Consider the following 15,663-nt stretch of genomic DNA (forward strand, 5'->3'; position numbering starts at 1 on the left):
GCTTTCTTGGGACTGTTCCGTTCTTGCTCCGAGACCGAGTTATAGTTCAAAACACTGCAATTCACCGAAGATGGAATATTTCCAGCAACGTTAAACATTGACCTCGGCATTTTGAGATGCATGCTTGTCCCTTCGGAGCACAGACAAGACACGCTGCAATTCTCTGCCCCTGTAGTGACATCTGAGGTTACAGAGCTGGCAGCACACAGCAAGTTCTCCAGCTACCTGCTCAACCTTTGTTCCCGGGAAAGGCCGTCCTGGGAGACCTTTTGATGCTTGTGCTTTCACACGGTTTACCACCGGTCTGCACAAACAGAAACCTCCACTCGCCTGCCAGTGCCCTCAAACACCCAGCCGAAGGACGCTGTGCCATCACGTGATCAGGCAGCAAACAGTGGGAGGTGGAATTAGACAGGGCCTCAGCCAATCAGCAGGTCGCGTCTTCCTCAGATGTACGTAGCGCGAAAGCGGAGGCACGCAGCGTCCCGGGGAACGTTCGGATGTGAAGTGGGGAAGCATGGCTGCCAAGGTAAGTCTAGCAGTGCTACTGTCATAAGGGTCAGACAGTAGCAGACGTTTTTCGCTGTGCTGCAGGTGCTCACAGTAGTCAGGCAGCACTGACACAGACACTGCCAACACGAACTCAGAATATTCGTCAAACCTCATAACAGCCCAATGTTTAAAAATAATAATACATTTTTGACGATGGAGGGGTCATGCCCTCTTATCCTAAATAAACTGCATTTTGATGAGAAGCAGTTTCTTTGGGTTTGCGCACAACGTGGATATGAGGCTTTCCCTAACGTAAGTGGTTTTATGCAAGGATGTGAATTTAAATTATCCCATCAAAGCACCGCATAGCAGCTGACAATTCACCTTCACGTCGCAATTCCCCTTGATAAGAAACACTCGCTGCTCTAGTTGAACCCATCTATTACTTCACAGTAGTACCTGGCGGAGGGAAACACATCCTGCTTCAAAGTGGATTGCAGTTTTCAGAAAAAGACCTTAAATGAAATATCTGCCACAGTGTTCTGGAAGTCTCACCGCTGCAGTTGTCTATTTGATTACTTTCCTTTTTCGCTGTGAACGTTTCAGCAGTCTTCTAACTTTTTTTTTTTGCAAAGCTATTATTGTAAGGTTATTCGTGATATATTAACTCTCGTTTTGTGACCACTAATAAAAAAAATTCAGAAGAAGGTTTACATTATCCTTACGTCCTGGTCACAGTCAGTTACTCGTGAGGTGAATCCACCTCTTGACCGGATCCCCGTCTCGGTCAAGTAATTGACTGTGACGAGGAATACGGACTAAGGATAATGAAGATTACCGGTAAGTAACCGGAGCATTATTTTCAAGTAAAGTTGAGCTGGTTAGCGTTCTCTTTCTCTTAACACCCGAAGACTATCATGATGGACAAAATGAAAAGCCTGTGACTTGGCCATATCAGACTAGATGCATATGTCAGAAGCCATTGCAGTATGAAATTTACGCGAGAGGACGTCTGGTTCATGTTCAGCAATGTAAACTTACAGCCCCTTTAATTTCGCTTGCCGAGTTGTCATTTTGGGTTATTTGCCCTACCGTTTGTGACGACTCCTAGTTGACTAATTAGGTGTGCATGGTAATTGTGACATACTACACAGGTGTTCCAATCTCTGAAATAATTCAGGCCAAACAGTGGTGTGCTTCACAGCTGTCAGAATCCACTGATTGTACGATTTGGCAAGTAACAGATTTCATGTAATAGCTATTTATTGTTGTTAAACACAACGGTTCCCTTTTCTGTTTATGAACGGGGATTTATCTCCCTGGGTAGAAACGTAACATGTTGTTTTTCGCACTTGTTTTCCTGCTCTGGCATACTTCATGCATTTGGCAGTATAATATTATGTAAAACAGACAGCAACGTCTTGTTTGTTGTTATTTCTTTTGCGCCACAAAGAATATAAATGAACGTTTTGATGTGATGCAAGTGTATAGACATGTAACACATTTATTCACGAGAGGCCGCTTGCTGCACCTCCGTCTGTTTTACGTGTAGGAGTTTGAGATATATCAACAGTTTTTAAATAAACAAGAGTGCCTCATGGTATTTCTTTAAGCCCTTAAGCTTAATCAAAATACACGGATTTCTACTCAATTAAGGTACTTAATATAAAAAAAACAGCCACTTCACTCCCCTTTCCTATCCTTTGAGCACACTGTGGCTGAAATGCCTTTGATTCTGCGGACATAAAAAACTATTTGGGCATGTGGTGAAATTGACCATTCAGTAGCAAATTCTGGTAGGCAAGGCAAGCTCCTTATCCTGCCCCCAGCAATCTCTGAAGTCGTAAGGGCTTTTGAATGACCTCGAGGGCAAGGAGTGGGTACAAATAGAGCAGTAGGGGAGTGTTCTTTTTGATTTTCATTTCTTATTAACGAAAGTGTTTGAATTAATGTGACCTTGACCCCCAAAATACTTGGACATTTATCTGAAAACAATAGTATGCCTGAACCTTTTCACTCATGCTCCTTATAAGAACCTGAATGTTGCCACCAAGTAGTGGCTGTCTTGGACCTTCATCCTTTTAGGGTTGAAATTAGCCATATTTAGAAAAACTGAACTAGGGTGTACTTAAGAATTCGGGGTAAGAATGCTCACTGTAACCAGTGCTGCTGGAAATCCACTCAGCCAATAGTTCTGTGGGTCTATGGAGTCTTCTTCACTGGATGTCAATAGGTACAGATATACAGAGCTTGGTCCAGTACGTGTCTCTTCTTTGAGATAGTTTCATGCGAATCAAAAGAGGAAGCTGTATCTCTAACCACACTCCATCTCCTGTGCAGTTCCCTCTTTAGATATTTTTCTCCTCAGAAGAAATTCTCCAATGCGAGACCTTTACGAGACGCAGAGGTTTGTGTATCTCCATAAACCACAGTTGCCCAGAAGACCCATTGTGTCAACTGTTGTACTGATATAACTGATGATGAATGAAGCCTGTGGGTTATTAGGTCCCAGTTTGCCCGTCCAGTTCCCTCGCTGGTGATGGGTGGTTAGTGAGCAATATAAACTTTTACTGGATTTACTGGACAGTGGTTGTTTTCCCAGGGGATCTGTTGGTATATTTTTTGCTATCAGACTTTTTGTAACAAACAATTTGAAGAAGACTTTTCTGTTTTTCCAGACATTATACTATTACATTCTGATGGATTGATTGTTGGTGTGCGATAAATTATCAATGATGGTGCTTAGAAAGGGTTAAATGTATAAAAATGTTGGTCACCAGTCGAATGACAGATGTAGCTCATGAGATTTAAACCCCTAAATAATGGCCAAAGTGCACAAGCAAAGGTAAATTTAAATAAAAACTTGACCACTAGTGGTAACGTTTTTGTTAAATCTCTAGAACTTTTTTTTAACCTAGATAAGCGATTTGACTGTGCATCATAAGATTATTTATAACACACTGACATATAACAATTCCTTATTAAAGCATGGGCTTGTCTCTTAGCCCTTCATTATTTAACATTTATATGGCACCCCAGGCTAAACTTATTGACCCCTTCAAGAGAGTTACTATCGTCTATGCTGATGAGTGGCTGAAGAAGTTTCCCCCTTCTCCTGCCTCAGTAGCCTGTAATCTCGGGGTCCGAATTGACAACAAGCATGATTATAATTCCCAGGTCTTTTCTGTAGCCTGGGGCGTGCTTTGATGTATTGCAGTGAATCAGAAAATGTATGGATCTTCTTCCTTTATCTGCCCGCAAGACATTTGTCTGTGTATCCATTTCTGCCAGGCTGGACTACAGGAATATACTTCTTCTGGGCATCCTGGACAAATGGGTCAAAAGATTGCAATCTATACAAAATGCGTCTGCTCACCATACTAGGGCAATCCCAGGTGGGACTTGGTTACTAGACACCTTTACAGTCTACATTGGCTTCCTGTTATGGAAAAGATCCTTTTTAAATCTCTGGTTTTTGTGCTGCAGGCCTTATATTAACGTGACTATAATATCTGATTAATAGGTTCCATCAACACCATCTGTCTTGCCCGCTTTGTCCTCGTCTGTACTCCAAGTTTGAGTGCCACAATTTTAGCATACAATATGGGGTGGATGTTCCTTTTCAGTTTTGGCTTGTAGAGAATGGAACGCAATTGCCTCTTGCCTTGAGGAACATACCTGAAGAAATACCTTTCAAGAAGGCCCTCATGAGGCATCTGTGCTTAGGAATAAGGTGATATAAGCAACTGAGACATAGGTCAGATTAAGCACTGGAACACTGGCAGTAGCCTAGAGCATTAGTATAGGTGCGAGACCACTTTGTTCACACAGTTACAAAAATGATATCTTTACTCCTAAGAGCTCATTTTTGTAAAGACCTAGTCACAGACCAAGGGGGTCTGAAGGCGCTACATTATTTCACCTGACTAAGACCTGATAGTAGATGCCTTCCATCCTCGCAAAACAGGAATGACGTTGGATTCTTTCAAATCCCATAAAGAATCAGTCTCTTAGTGGCAGGGACCTGATAAACAAATTTATGCTTTCCTTCTGTAAGACAGTTTTTAAGCATAGGTTTAGACATGGAATTTTTCTTTTAAAATTGTATTTTTCGGTATGTTTGCAGTTTAAAAAATAGTTTACCATCGACCCAAGTTGCAAAGGCCTTGCTTTATCGATTCTTATTGGGATATGTACAAGAGATCTGCATCTGTACAAATCCCGAGTTTTTAGCGTTTACCTTGAATGTTGTAAAAAAACATAATAATCCGAGGGACAGGGTGATCTTTGTGATTGCTCTGGCTGGAGCGTGACGTTTTTTTTCAACACACATTTGCATGTTATCAGTTCTTTGATAACTCATGGTTCTTCTGTCGCAATGATTATTGCCCAACCAATACAAAGTTGTAAAATCATTTCCATGCATCGAAAACATGCAAACTCACTGACGGACTTTTTTCAGAATCTTCGAACTAACTTTATTGGTTCCCAATCATTAGCTGATAAGGGTTTTTATGGTCTAATTGGCGCTCTGCCTTCTATCAAGACAGGGATGCCGAAGCGTCTGGGAATGCTACCAGAATTTATGAAATAGAATTTAAAAGTGACCTATGTTGCACACATTAAAATGGTATTCAACAAATTAGAGAAGACCTATTTATGTCAACAAAACGTCTTTCAAAAACATTACTTTACAAATTGGCTTTCTAAACCATAACATTTGAGTTTTTCAGATATGCATTTTCATTGCAGATCAAATAATTAGCAGACTTACTTTCAGTTTATCTTCAACTTCCACATAAGGTAGCCATAAACACACTTTACCGTTCAGTTCTGCCAGTGACATCATACTCCACCACTTCTCAATGTGTTCTGATGGAGTGAAATGCAAGAGAGAAGGTGCTAACTAATCTAATGTTAGGAAGACTGTTGTCCCACAGCCTATGTGCCTAGAGGGATAGGCTTACTTCCAATTTTCCTTTTTTGCTATTTTGGTGCCATTTTCATCTGAGGTTGTGACTTTTGGTGCTGTGTTAGACGCCAGTGATAGACAGTTCTTTGGCTAGGTGTATTAGAGGGTTTATCTTCATAGTTTTGTCAGAGGATGGTAAGGAGTTCATGTCATATTGTGTTGAGGCTCAATCGTAGTTGGATCGAGTGAAAACACATTTCCTTTTTCCCTCAGTGGGCGGGTTAAGGATGCTTTTTAGCAGTGCAGTTGTTGTGTTGGGGGTACTGCCACTATCTAAGCAAGAACACCAGCGCTTACATTTCCAGTTCTGGAAGGTATGGCTTGGGTTGTGGAGCCAAAAGCTGACGCCATGCAGTTTGTGTTTTCATAGTGAGTTGTTTATGAATGGCAAATTTCTGCTAATGTGATATCTGGGGGACCTGATGCAGGAACAATGCATTGGCGATTTGTAAGCTGGGGTCTGAATTCTCTCAATCCTGTATCTCTGAGCTGTGTTTGAATTGTGATGGAGTTGAGTGTTTGGCGATAACTGCCAATTCTGGTTTAGTTGTATTGAGTTTCAGGTAGGTTATAAACATTTATTCTCCGGTCAAGTTAAGGTATGTAAACGTTGCAGGCTCATTACCTTTTTATGTATGTCATGGCGTAATTGGCAATCTGATGCACTCCAGCTCATTACAGAGATTAAAGACCATAGGGACAACACTGGAACCTTGTGTGAATCTACATGGGACTGGTAGTTGTTGTCTTTGACTGGCCCATTTGGGCTTACTTATTTGTTGAGCACACATTCACCTGAAATGCCTCTTATGTCGCCGGACAGGTATTCAGATGCCTAGCCATTTAATAATGCTGTTGTTTCTGTCAGTAAATATTACTGGTCATATTTGAGGGATAAAGAGCTTATTAAAATAGATCTCTTTTTCACTGGTAGCTAATAAGTGTTGGTGTCCCATGTTCTCTGTGCTGTTGCTCATGGGAAAACCGGGTGAGTTGTTGGAGTGTTTGTAGGTGTTCTCAAAGGCAGTTCAGTTGAGGTAGCTTTCATAGGACAAAGCTTTGTAGGTATAATTTCAGCTCTTGAAATATTAGGGTTCACGGATGCATCTTTATTAAATACAAGCTCAACTTTCCTACTTGTTTAACATGATTGAAGCATGGGCCTTGTCAGAATTGATGTGAGGTTTATCAGTACCAGGGGAAAAATGTATTTGGTTCTGTGGTATCTTCCACTCCTCACCCCCTTTTCCATCCAACTAATGGGCTGTATATGAAGCTCCAAGCTGCAGTATCCTGCTCTGATTTCTTCTCTTACCTTTATATGTCTTGGTAATGGGTCTAACTCAGGTGGCTGTAGATCTTAAGTCCAAGAAGAATTGGTTTGACTTACTTACCATTACCAGTGCATTTGAGGAGTTTAGGGTTTTCAAACGATTTGTTATTACAAAACACATTCTACATCAGTCAATTCACTTAACCTTCTGCTCTACAACACTCATGTTAGAGACTTGGAATGATCATTGAAACCTATATTATCTTTGTCTCTGAGAGTAAATATGCGGGAAGAGGCAGCCTCCTTTCGCCTCTTATTGGTTAGTATAATTCCTTAATAAAATTACTCTTAGTCCCTTGTTATTTTCAAGGACTTTCCTGCTAGGTCCCTCATTTTTTAAATATTTCTTGAGGCTGCCTCTGCATTCGTACACATACTTTTGAGCTGACACCCTAGTTCATATGATATAGCAATGTGTCGGGTCCTGAATCTCTGGCCAATCCCAGTATCTGGCTATGCCCCATTAGGCAATCATGAGACCCAGGTTATAGAACATTCTGTTGTATTTTTGTATCGTAACATCCCTCCGTATTCCCAGTACTGTATTATTGGTTGTTAACTGGCCCCTAGTGTTTCATTCAAGCATTTATACATTTCATCCCACTACGTCATCACTCGGGGGCAGAGCTTTAAGCTGTACTGAAATCTTGCACCTGACCACTTACAGTCAGACACTGATCAGGCTCCATTTTCCCTATTATCTGCAGCCTAATTTGGTTATAGTAGACCCTATGCTTTTATGAAAACAAGGGGGACCCAAAAGGTTGCAAAGGACCATGGGTATAGATTATTTAACATGAACAAAGGTCCTGAGCTTAATTAGACATATGAGTAATTTTTCAATATAGAACACAATAGGGACTATATACTTGACCTGTCCAGCCGGACCAGGATTTTTATTTTTACAATCAAAGACAATGAGTAGAAATACAAAGGGGATTACTTATGATAGGGCACAATCCTGTACCCAAGCATTAGAAGAAACAGAGAATAGAAATAAGAGTTAGAACAGAAAAATTCACAGGCAAGGAGAAGAGCAATCTGGACACTTTAAAATCAGTGTAAGCAGTGTTCTCCAGAGTGGAACATACAAACAATTACACAATGGTTACATGTATGCCCACTAAATGAAGTCGACGTTTCGATCCTAGTGAAGTGCTTGAGCACTAGGATCGAAACGTCGACTTCATTTAGTGGGCATACATGTAACCATTGTGTAATTGTTTGTATGTTCCACTCTGGAGAACACTGCTTACACTGATTTTAAAGTGTCCAGATTGCTCTTCTCCTTGCCTGTGAATTTTTCTGTTCTAACTCTTATTTCTATTCTCTGTTTCTTCTAATGCTTGGGTACAGGATTGTGCCCTATCATAAGTAATCCCCTTTGTATTTCTACTCATTGTCTTTGATTGTAAAAATAAAAATCCTGGTCCGGCTGGACAGGTCAAGTATATAGTCCCTATTGTGTTCTATATTGAAAATTTACTCATATGTCTAATTAAGCTCAGGACCTTTGTTCATGTTAAATAGTAGACCCTATGCAGCACATTTATTTGTACCAATCGAAAACCTATGCAGATAGCAATTTCTTGTGAGTATTGCAGTGCTTCCTTCCAGTCTGTGTTTTTCAGTCTCCCAAGTCTGTTTCCCTTTTGGCCCTCAAATTTCCTGCTTCTCCTAGAGATTTATTAATTAGTATTTTGTAAATCATGGAGACTGCTTTGGACCAGTTCTTTTGAGGAAAGCCTGTAGTCCCATGGGCTGGTGTTTGGGCATCCTCTCAAGTATGAGTTTGCAACTTGTATGAGTGTCTTTATTATAGAAAGGCTTCTGTGGGCTCAGAACTGAACGTCTTGGCTACCTGCGCAAAGGGCTTCAGTTGGTCAAGCCCCCATTATCTCCTTATTAGGATCTTTCTGTAATACCCCATCTGTGAAAGCATTGCAGCTGTTTTCTTTTCTTAGTCCCTTACTTGTTCATATAATCCAGTCAATTTGTTTTCCGATCCTAGTCATCTGTTGGGCACCTTCCACAACTTAGTCACAGTGGTGGTGCATTGTGACAGGTCATCATGTTTCTTGGGGCGATATAGTACCACTTGGTACCCAGTCTTTTCATAGCATATCAAGGGTTCATGGTGGTGCATGAAAGTCCATTAATGTCTTGCAAGTAGATGGGACACCTACATTTGGAAATCTGGCAATGTTATTTTCTTTTTATATGCTCCACTTGTCAGTGTCTTTAGAAAAATGCATGGGTGTGCCTGGTCCACAGTGATGTGCATAATGTGTCTTTAAAAGAATGTCTGTAGCGCTCAATACATCATGGTCTGCATGCAGCATGTATCAGACCTTAGGAGCATGATCCTCAGGGTGGCCTGCCCTAAAAGTGAAAGGGAAACAAAGCACCATTATTGATCATCTCTCTGATTCTCAGACAGGATCTTGCCCAGGTTATGTCTGTGGAATTCTTCCACATTTTTGTGATTTGGAATCTCAGGTATGAAAAACATTCACTTGGAACTGAGAAAACAGAGACTTATTCTACAGTATGATCCCAGGCCAAAAGCAGATCAGTACAAACTTGTGCCAATTGATGCTGATACCGGGAATATTTCCCAAACAGTTTAAAGCCTTAGAACATCGTGTCAATATATGTGGCAGGGTCTGCAATATATAGTAGGATTTCAGCCTTATACAATAATATATACTCATCTCATTGTGTGCTCCTTTGAAGCCCTCAGATTAGACCTTCACATGTAAACAGTTTGCCAAATATTATAATACTGATACGAAGGGTGATGACAAGAGGGGGCATCTTGCCATGTTCTCCTTTGTTGAGTGAATGGTTCCGAGTAGAGCTCATTAACTTGCATTTGTGTCATGGGGAAACATTTGAGAGTTCAATCTAGGACTGTAATTGCGAGCCAAGGCCCATTTTCCAAATCACAGCCATTACATACGTCCATTTGACAGTCAAAAACTTTAGCTGCGTCAAGAGCCCAAATCGTTGTTGGCTTTATAATTCTGCTTGTTTTTCCAGACAACTAAACAATCACCTGACATTATGCTTATTGCATCTGGTGGGGGATAAAGCCATGCTGGTCTGAGTGTATTAACGTCGTGACTAATGTATTCACATGGGTTGCAAGAACTGTAGCCAGGATTTTGTTTAATATGGAAATGGGCTGGTATGACTCGCAGTCAATTTTCAGCTGGCCAGTTTTGCGAAACAACACAAATGTTGTGTTGTGGGAAAGAGGGACAATATAAGATTTGTTTTCTTTAAAGGCCTCTTTGACATACTTTTCTTGATTTACTCTAACATATGCCGAGTCTTTGTCAAGTGGTGTTATGCTGTATCAACACTTCTATTTATATGCCCACTTTTTTCTAATGCCTTAGTGGTCCCTGTTGTCGCTGTTGTAGGACACTCATGTTTATTTTGTTAATAAAAACCTTTGTTTTGGGTATTTCCTATACTGCAATTCCACTTCAGAGCGACTTTTCACATTGAAAGATCTACATTGAATTAGCTGGTGCAATTTTCAGAGATGGATGATGCCCTTGGTAGTGGTGTCATCTTGCAGAGTAATTGTGTCGCAGTTGTTTAGTTGAGAAGGATCATTCTTATACTTGTCTAGAGGACTAGTACTAAGGGAAGCTACGTAGATTGTTTTAATTGATAGTGTTTTTTTTGCATTATTCCAATGACACACTGCAATGACCTCTTACCCACACTTGCATTCTTCTTCAAATAATGTTTTTTTTATTGAAACGAAAATTCTAAGCCCAGCATTATGACATTTCTGAACCACATGATACTAAACTAAGTTGCTTATGAAAAGGACATTTTGTCAGTGGTTTAGACTTCCAGGGCATAACCTAGGTACATAGATGGTGGCAATGCACTTTACAAGTTTTTCAAATTGCTCCATCTTGCCTATAAAATCCACCCTCCATGCATCAGTCTGCTTCGAGAGTGATTTCAGCTCACTTCACTCCCACAAGAATCACACTCCTTTCTTTTTCTTTATCATGTAACAGGTGGAAAGTGCTGTTCATCAAAATAGTTTCTCCCTGAATAAGTTCAAAGCCTCAGAATGCGCTCATGCTGCTAGAAGCCAAACATTAATGAGGCTTGAAATACCCAATTGTGATAAATTAAAGATAAACAAATAGCCTTCTTCATCAGAGTTGCACCTTCACTAATCAATTTAAGGGAAGTAGTAACCATTTCTCTTCAAACATTTCTTTGACTGATCATCGATTGATCATGGCATCTCAGAGCCACTGGCTGCATGCCACACACCTTACCAGTAAAACACAAGCATCCTTGAAATTGTGTTCTGGGAGCCAAAGCACAATGGACTCGGCCTTCTACATAGATTTTCCCAGACCTCCTTGAAATAATCTGAGATGTATACCTTGAACCCCTACTTTGCAAACTGTAATCCAGTTAGGTTACAGTAACCGTTATTCTTTCCAAGATAGGTTCCCGATTTACAAATCTTCCTAAATAAAATGATTTGAAAAAATAAATGCATGCTTTTTTCTTCAGAAATATAGAATGTAATACTATATGTGAGGCTTGGCAATTCCTGAGATTCTCAGCCCAAATTGTGGTGTTATTAGGGTGTTTTTGAAAGTTGTGTGGGACTCCACCTGCCAAGTTAAAAAGTGCATGCTTTTGTTGGTGCAACTTACTTGGACACTCTTGCACTGACTGTTGAAAAATTTGACTGATTTTCCTTCTCCTCCTCTCAACTTCCACAGGGCTGTGGAATTGTATAAAATATCTACTTGCCCACGAGACTAGATGCTTCAGAAACATACGTGTTCTGTTAAAAAAACAACCCGTGCCATGAGGTGATAATTGATGACATCATTTTTGTATCAGAGCTGTGAGAATAGTTTTTCTGATAATGCCATGCATCCTTAGGTTAGGGTTCTATCAAGGCTCTGATTATACACTTTTCTGATGTATACCTAACTCTGAACATGCAAGGGCTCTATATGTGCTTAATCTTTGAATATTCATAGGCTCTACATTCGCTGAAAGTCTTAATGAATGGAATTAGTTTAGACTGCCCTTATGATCACATTTGGACTCTGACTATGCCAGCATTTCATTATGACAGAGTTCTGATTCTAGCAGAATTCAGAATATGCCATCGCTCTCTTTCTTACATTAATTTCAAAGGAAGCATCATATGAATTTCTCTGGCACATTTACCTCATTCATTCGTTCTCATTTTTTTTTACTGTAAATGCTAGCTGTCTAACGCTTAGATAGACAACTTAGGCTCAAGGAGTACACCTCAGTGACCACATTATGTAATTCCTGGACATATAATTTCATCTCATGTGCCACACTTTCCATGCTTGCCATATTTGTGAGCTCATGCTAAATGCTGTATATGTGACTGGGTGTTTACATTTTGCAATTAGATAAACTGCCCAGTCTTGTCATAGCCAACATGTTATGGGCTCTCTATGGTGCCGATTTGACTTACACTTGAAATATTTGGTTTTTCATTCATAAAAGAATTGTCCTGCATGAAGATTTTCATACGAACATGTCTACTCAGACGCTAGAAGTAGATGGGAAATGATTATTCCAAGGCTGGAGCGTACGGTCAGTTTGTGCACACCTTCAAACTTGCATGTTTAAGACTATTCACAAATTCCCCTCCAACCACCTCCTTTCCTGGAAAAGGTTAGAACTGTACTTCTGGTAGGGGCACCATCGAGAAGCGTGGCTCAGTGGTTAGAGGCGGCAGACCCGGAAGCTGAGATCAGCTGTGGACCAGGGTTCAATTCCCCGCCTTGGCGGGTCTCGGGCTCAAAAATTCCACGGACTCGATAATTCTCGTTCCGGTGCCTACTCAACTCACGGGGTCACACTCTGCGACTCTGGGCAATAGCTTGCTTAATCTCCACTACGGCCCCTCGCGGCGGGATGCCTGGCTTTCACCTTGTGGACACCCTGCTGGGGTATCTCACAGGGGAATACCAGGATGGGTTCCCTAAGCAAGCGCCGAGATGCCTACGGGTAGTCGTGCGCTATACAAGAGCGTAATCATTCATTTCATTTCATTTCATTAAAACTTTGTTATGGGTGAGAAAGCAGTTTCTCCATGGCGAAAAGATTTCCCTCTGGAGAAAAAAGAAAAGTTTTTACAAGTGAATCTGCATTTGCTCAGCTGCATTTAGCATAAGGATGTATGTGTATTTGCTCATGCGAATATTGAATTCACAAACGCTTGCTAGGAATACGCCTGAAACATATACCTGTTAAAGGTATCCAGGTCTACTTCTGAGAACTCTAGATCCTTTGAGCATTCACCCTAATAGTAAAGGCTTTGAATAGATGAACCAAATATACCATCTTGAATCTTGTACGTTTGGGTGCTTATCTTGCAGTAGCAAAAGACAATCCTCTTTCCCATGACCGTACCATAGTACTGTAAACTGGTAGCCAAAGGGGTGTTGAGCCTTTTGGTCCTGTTGACAAAATAAACATGCTGACTTGTCCTTGACCACAAACGATATTCCTGGGCGACAGGAGATAAACATTCCACACCCCAATACATTATAAAAACAACAACACAGATTTACCTCGGCACTCTTTAAGTATTTATGTAACAATTGTTGAATAGTGTAGCTAGTTTGTGAAAATAACAATTTGACAGCTCACAGGTAAGTAGTCCAACAAGTAAATTTATGCAAAAAAATTAATGCCATTATTCCATTTCCAATTGTGGTGACCTCATACTTAAAAGTACAATCCAAATATATAGAATAAGATGCTACAAGCGTTGTTTTCGTTAATGATTTCACGGAGGTCCTATTCATGTAGCCTCTATGTTGTCACTGATGGAAACAGCTGACACGTGTTTCTTTACGAACTTCTTCAAGGCTTAGGTGTCCAAAAAACGTCAGTCCAAATAGTTGAGAATGATCCCATAAGTAAGAGAAGCAACTGTAATTTGCGTAACAATATTAGGGGACAAATATATGTAAATCCTACTTCATGTATTTGGCGTAGGCTTGCAAGATAAAAAGGTTCAGATGTAGGTTTTGTAATTCTAGTATGGTGTTGAGGGCTTTGATATGCCCCCCTATTTTCGGCGCAGCGCACCATATTATGATCATAGTATCGCTGCGCAAATTACGGGTGCTTCTCTTACTTATGGGAGCATTCACAACTATTTGGACTGATGGTTTTTGGACACATAAACCTTGAAGAAGTTACCGACGTAATGACACACGTGTCACAACATAGAGACTATATGAATAGGACCTCCGTGAAATCATCACCGAAAATACTTGTAGCGTCTTATTTTATATATTTGGATTGTACTTTTAAGTATGAGGTCACCACAATTGGAAATGGAATAATGTCATAAAATACATTTTTTTGCATAAATGTACTTATAATACTTACCTGTGAGCTGTCACATTGTTATTTTCACAAACTAGCTACACTATTCAACAATAGTGACATAAAGACTTGAAGAGTGCCGAGGTAAATCTGTGTTGTTTAAACTAGCATAGGAGTTCTTTAGTACCTATATTGGGTGACATCCTTGGTAATGGGGTGTCTTGTGTTACCTTGAGTGGCACCAACACTGGTATTTGACTACAGAATAATTTTAGAAAGATACTGTTTCATAATTGATGTGCTACCCTGTATTCCACCGCTACTATTCTCTGTGCTTTGTTACATTTAAAAAAAATGACAGGTGGTAGGAAAAATTAAAACCTATATTATTTTGTAACATATAATGTAAAACTTGAATAATTGGTTAGTGATTCAGCACACTGGGTGTAGATCAGGAGAAGTGAACATGTGCTATTAAGTTTCATTGCACAATCCTATTTCCTTTGACCAAGTTTACGAACAAGTCATGGACCTTTCAGGCAAAACCCTTTCAAAGGATAATATTGGTTGAACTGTCATTTCAACAGCTATATCTGTGAATCGGATGTAGAATGATATTATTTTCTTCTTCTCTTATAGTTTATGCAAGACCTTTCGATTTTGACCTTGTGTGGCATAATGGTATTAGCTTAACAGTGTATAGATAAATACTGTATTATTTCTGACTTCATATTTTTAAGACATGATTTTTGGTAGCCTTCTTGACGGGTTGAATTCCACAGCAAGAATTTTTGCTGCATCCTCCTGCCTCTTTAGTTGAGATAAAGTTCAGGGCTGCTAGCAACAACACTTACTGTACTTCGTAAGCAGTAGAATGTTGTGGTCATTTGAGCATCCCTTTTTAGGTCGAAGCACGACCTGCATTCAATGCGTAAGCATTGATTGCAGTGTGCTTCGACAACTATTGTGATCCGTTTTTGGGAATGTGGGACACGACTCAGACGCGCGCTTTTGCAGTCTCAGTTTTGACCGCGGGAGCGCGCGTCTGAGCCGCGCTTGCGCAGACGAACTCCCAGCCCCTGCTTTCGCTTCGCTCGCATGCATTAATGGCACACACACAGACACAGCCAGCCAGCCCCCACCCCTCTGCATGCACACACATACAGGCGCGCGCACACATAGACAGACAGACACACGCAGACAGACACACGCAGACAGACACACGCAGACAGACACACGCAGACAGACACACGCAGACAGACACACGCAGACAGACACACGCACACACACACGCACACACAGACACACGCACATACACATACGCGCACGCACCCCCTCCGCCCACACTTACCGGGGTCTTTTCGTGTGTCCCTGTCTCCCTCGGCAGCCTGTGGGTCAGTCTTGACAACAGGCGGGGCTCTCCACGACCACGGGAGCTCCGCTAGTTCACAGGCAAATCTTCCGGCTGACTACAGGAGCG

At 40.8% G+C, this 15,663-nt stretch overlaps 1 protein-coding gene across 1 annotated transcript in view; it reads left to right on the forward strand.

The window, feature by feature from the left end:
- The first annotated feature begins 421 nt into the window (after nucleotides 1-421).
- The window catches only part of SLC25A13 (solute carrier family 25 member 13), a 707,445-nt gene continuing 692,203 nt past the window's right edge, over nucleotides 422-15,663 (forward strand). The window contains exon 1 of the mRNA XM_078663721.1: nucleotides 422-529. Within this exon, the coding sequence (XP_078519847.1) occupies nucleotides 518-529 (12 nt within the window). The 5' untranslated portion in view covers nucleotides 422-517. The remainder of the gene's footprint in view (nucleotides 530-15,663) is intronic.

This window comes from Lissotriton helveticus, chromosome 10, assembly GCF_964261635.1.
Source record: "Lissotriton helveticus chromosome 10, aLisHel1.1, whole genome shotgun sequence".
Lineage (NCBI taxonomy): Eukaryota > Metazoa > Chordata > Amphibia > Caudata > Salamandridae > Lissotriton > Lissotriton helveticus.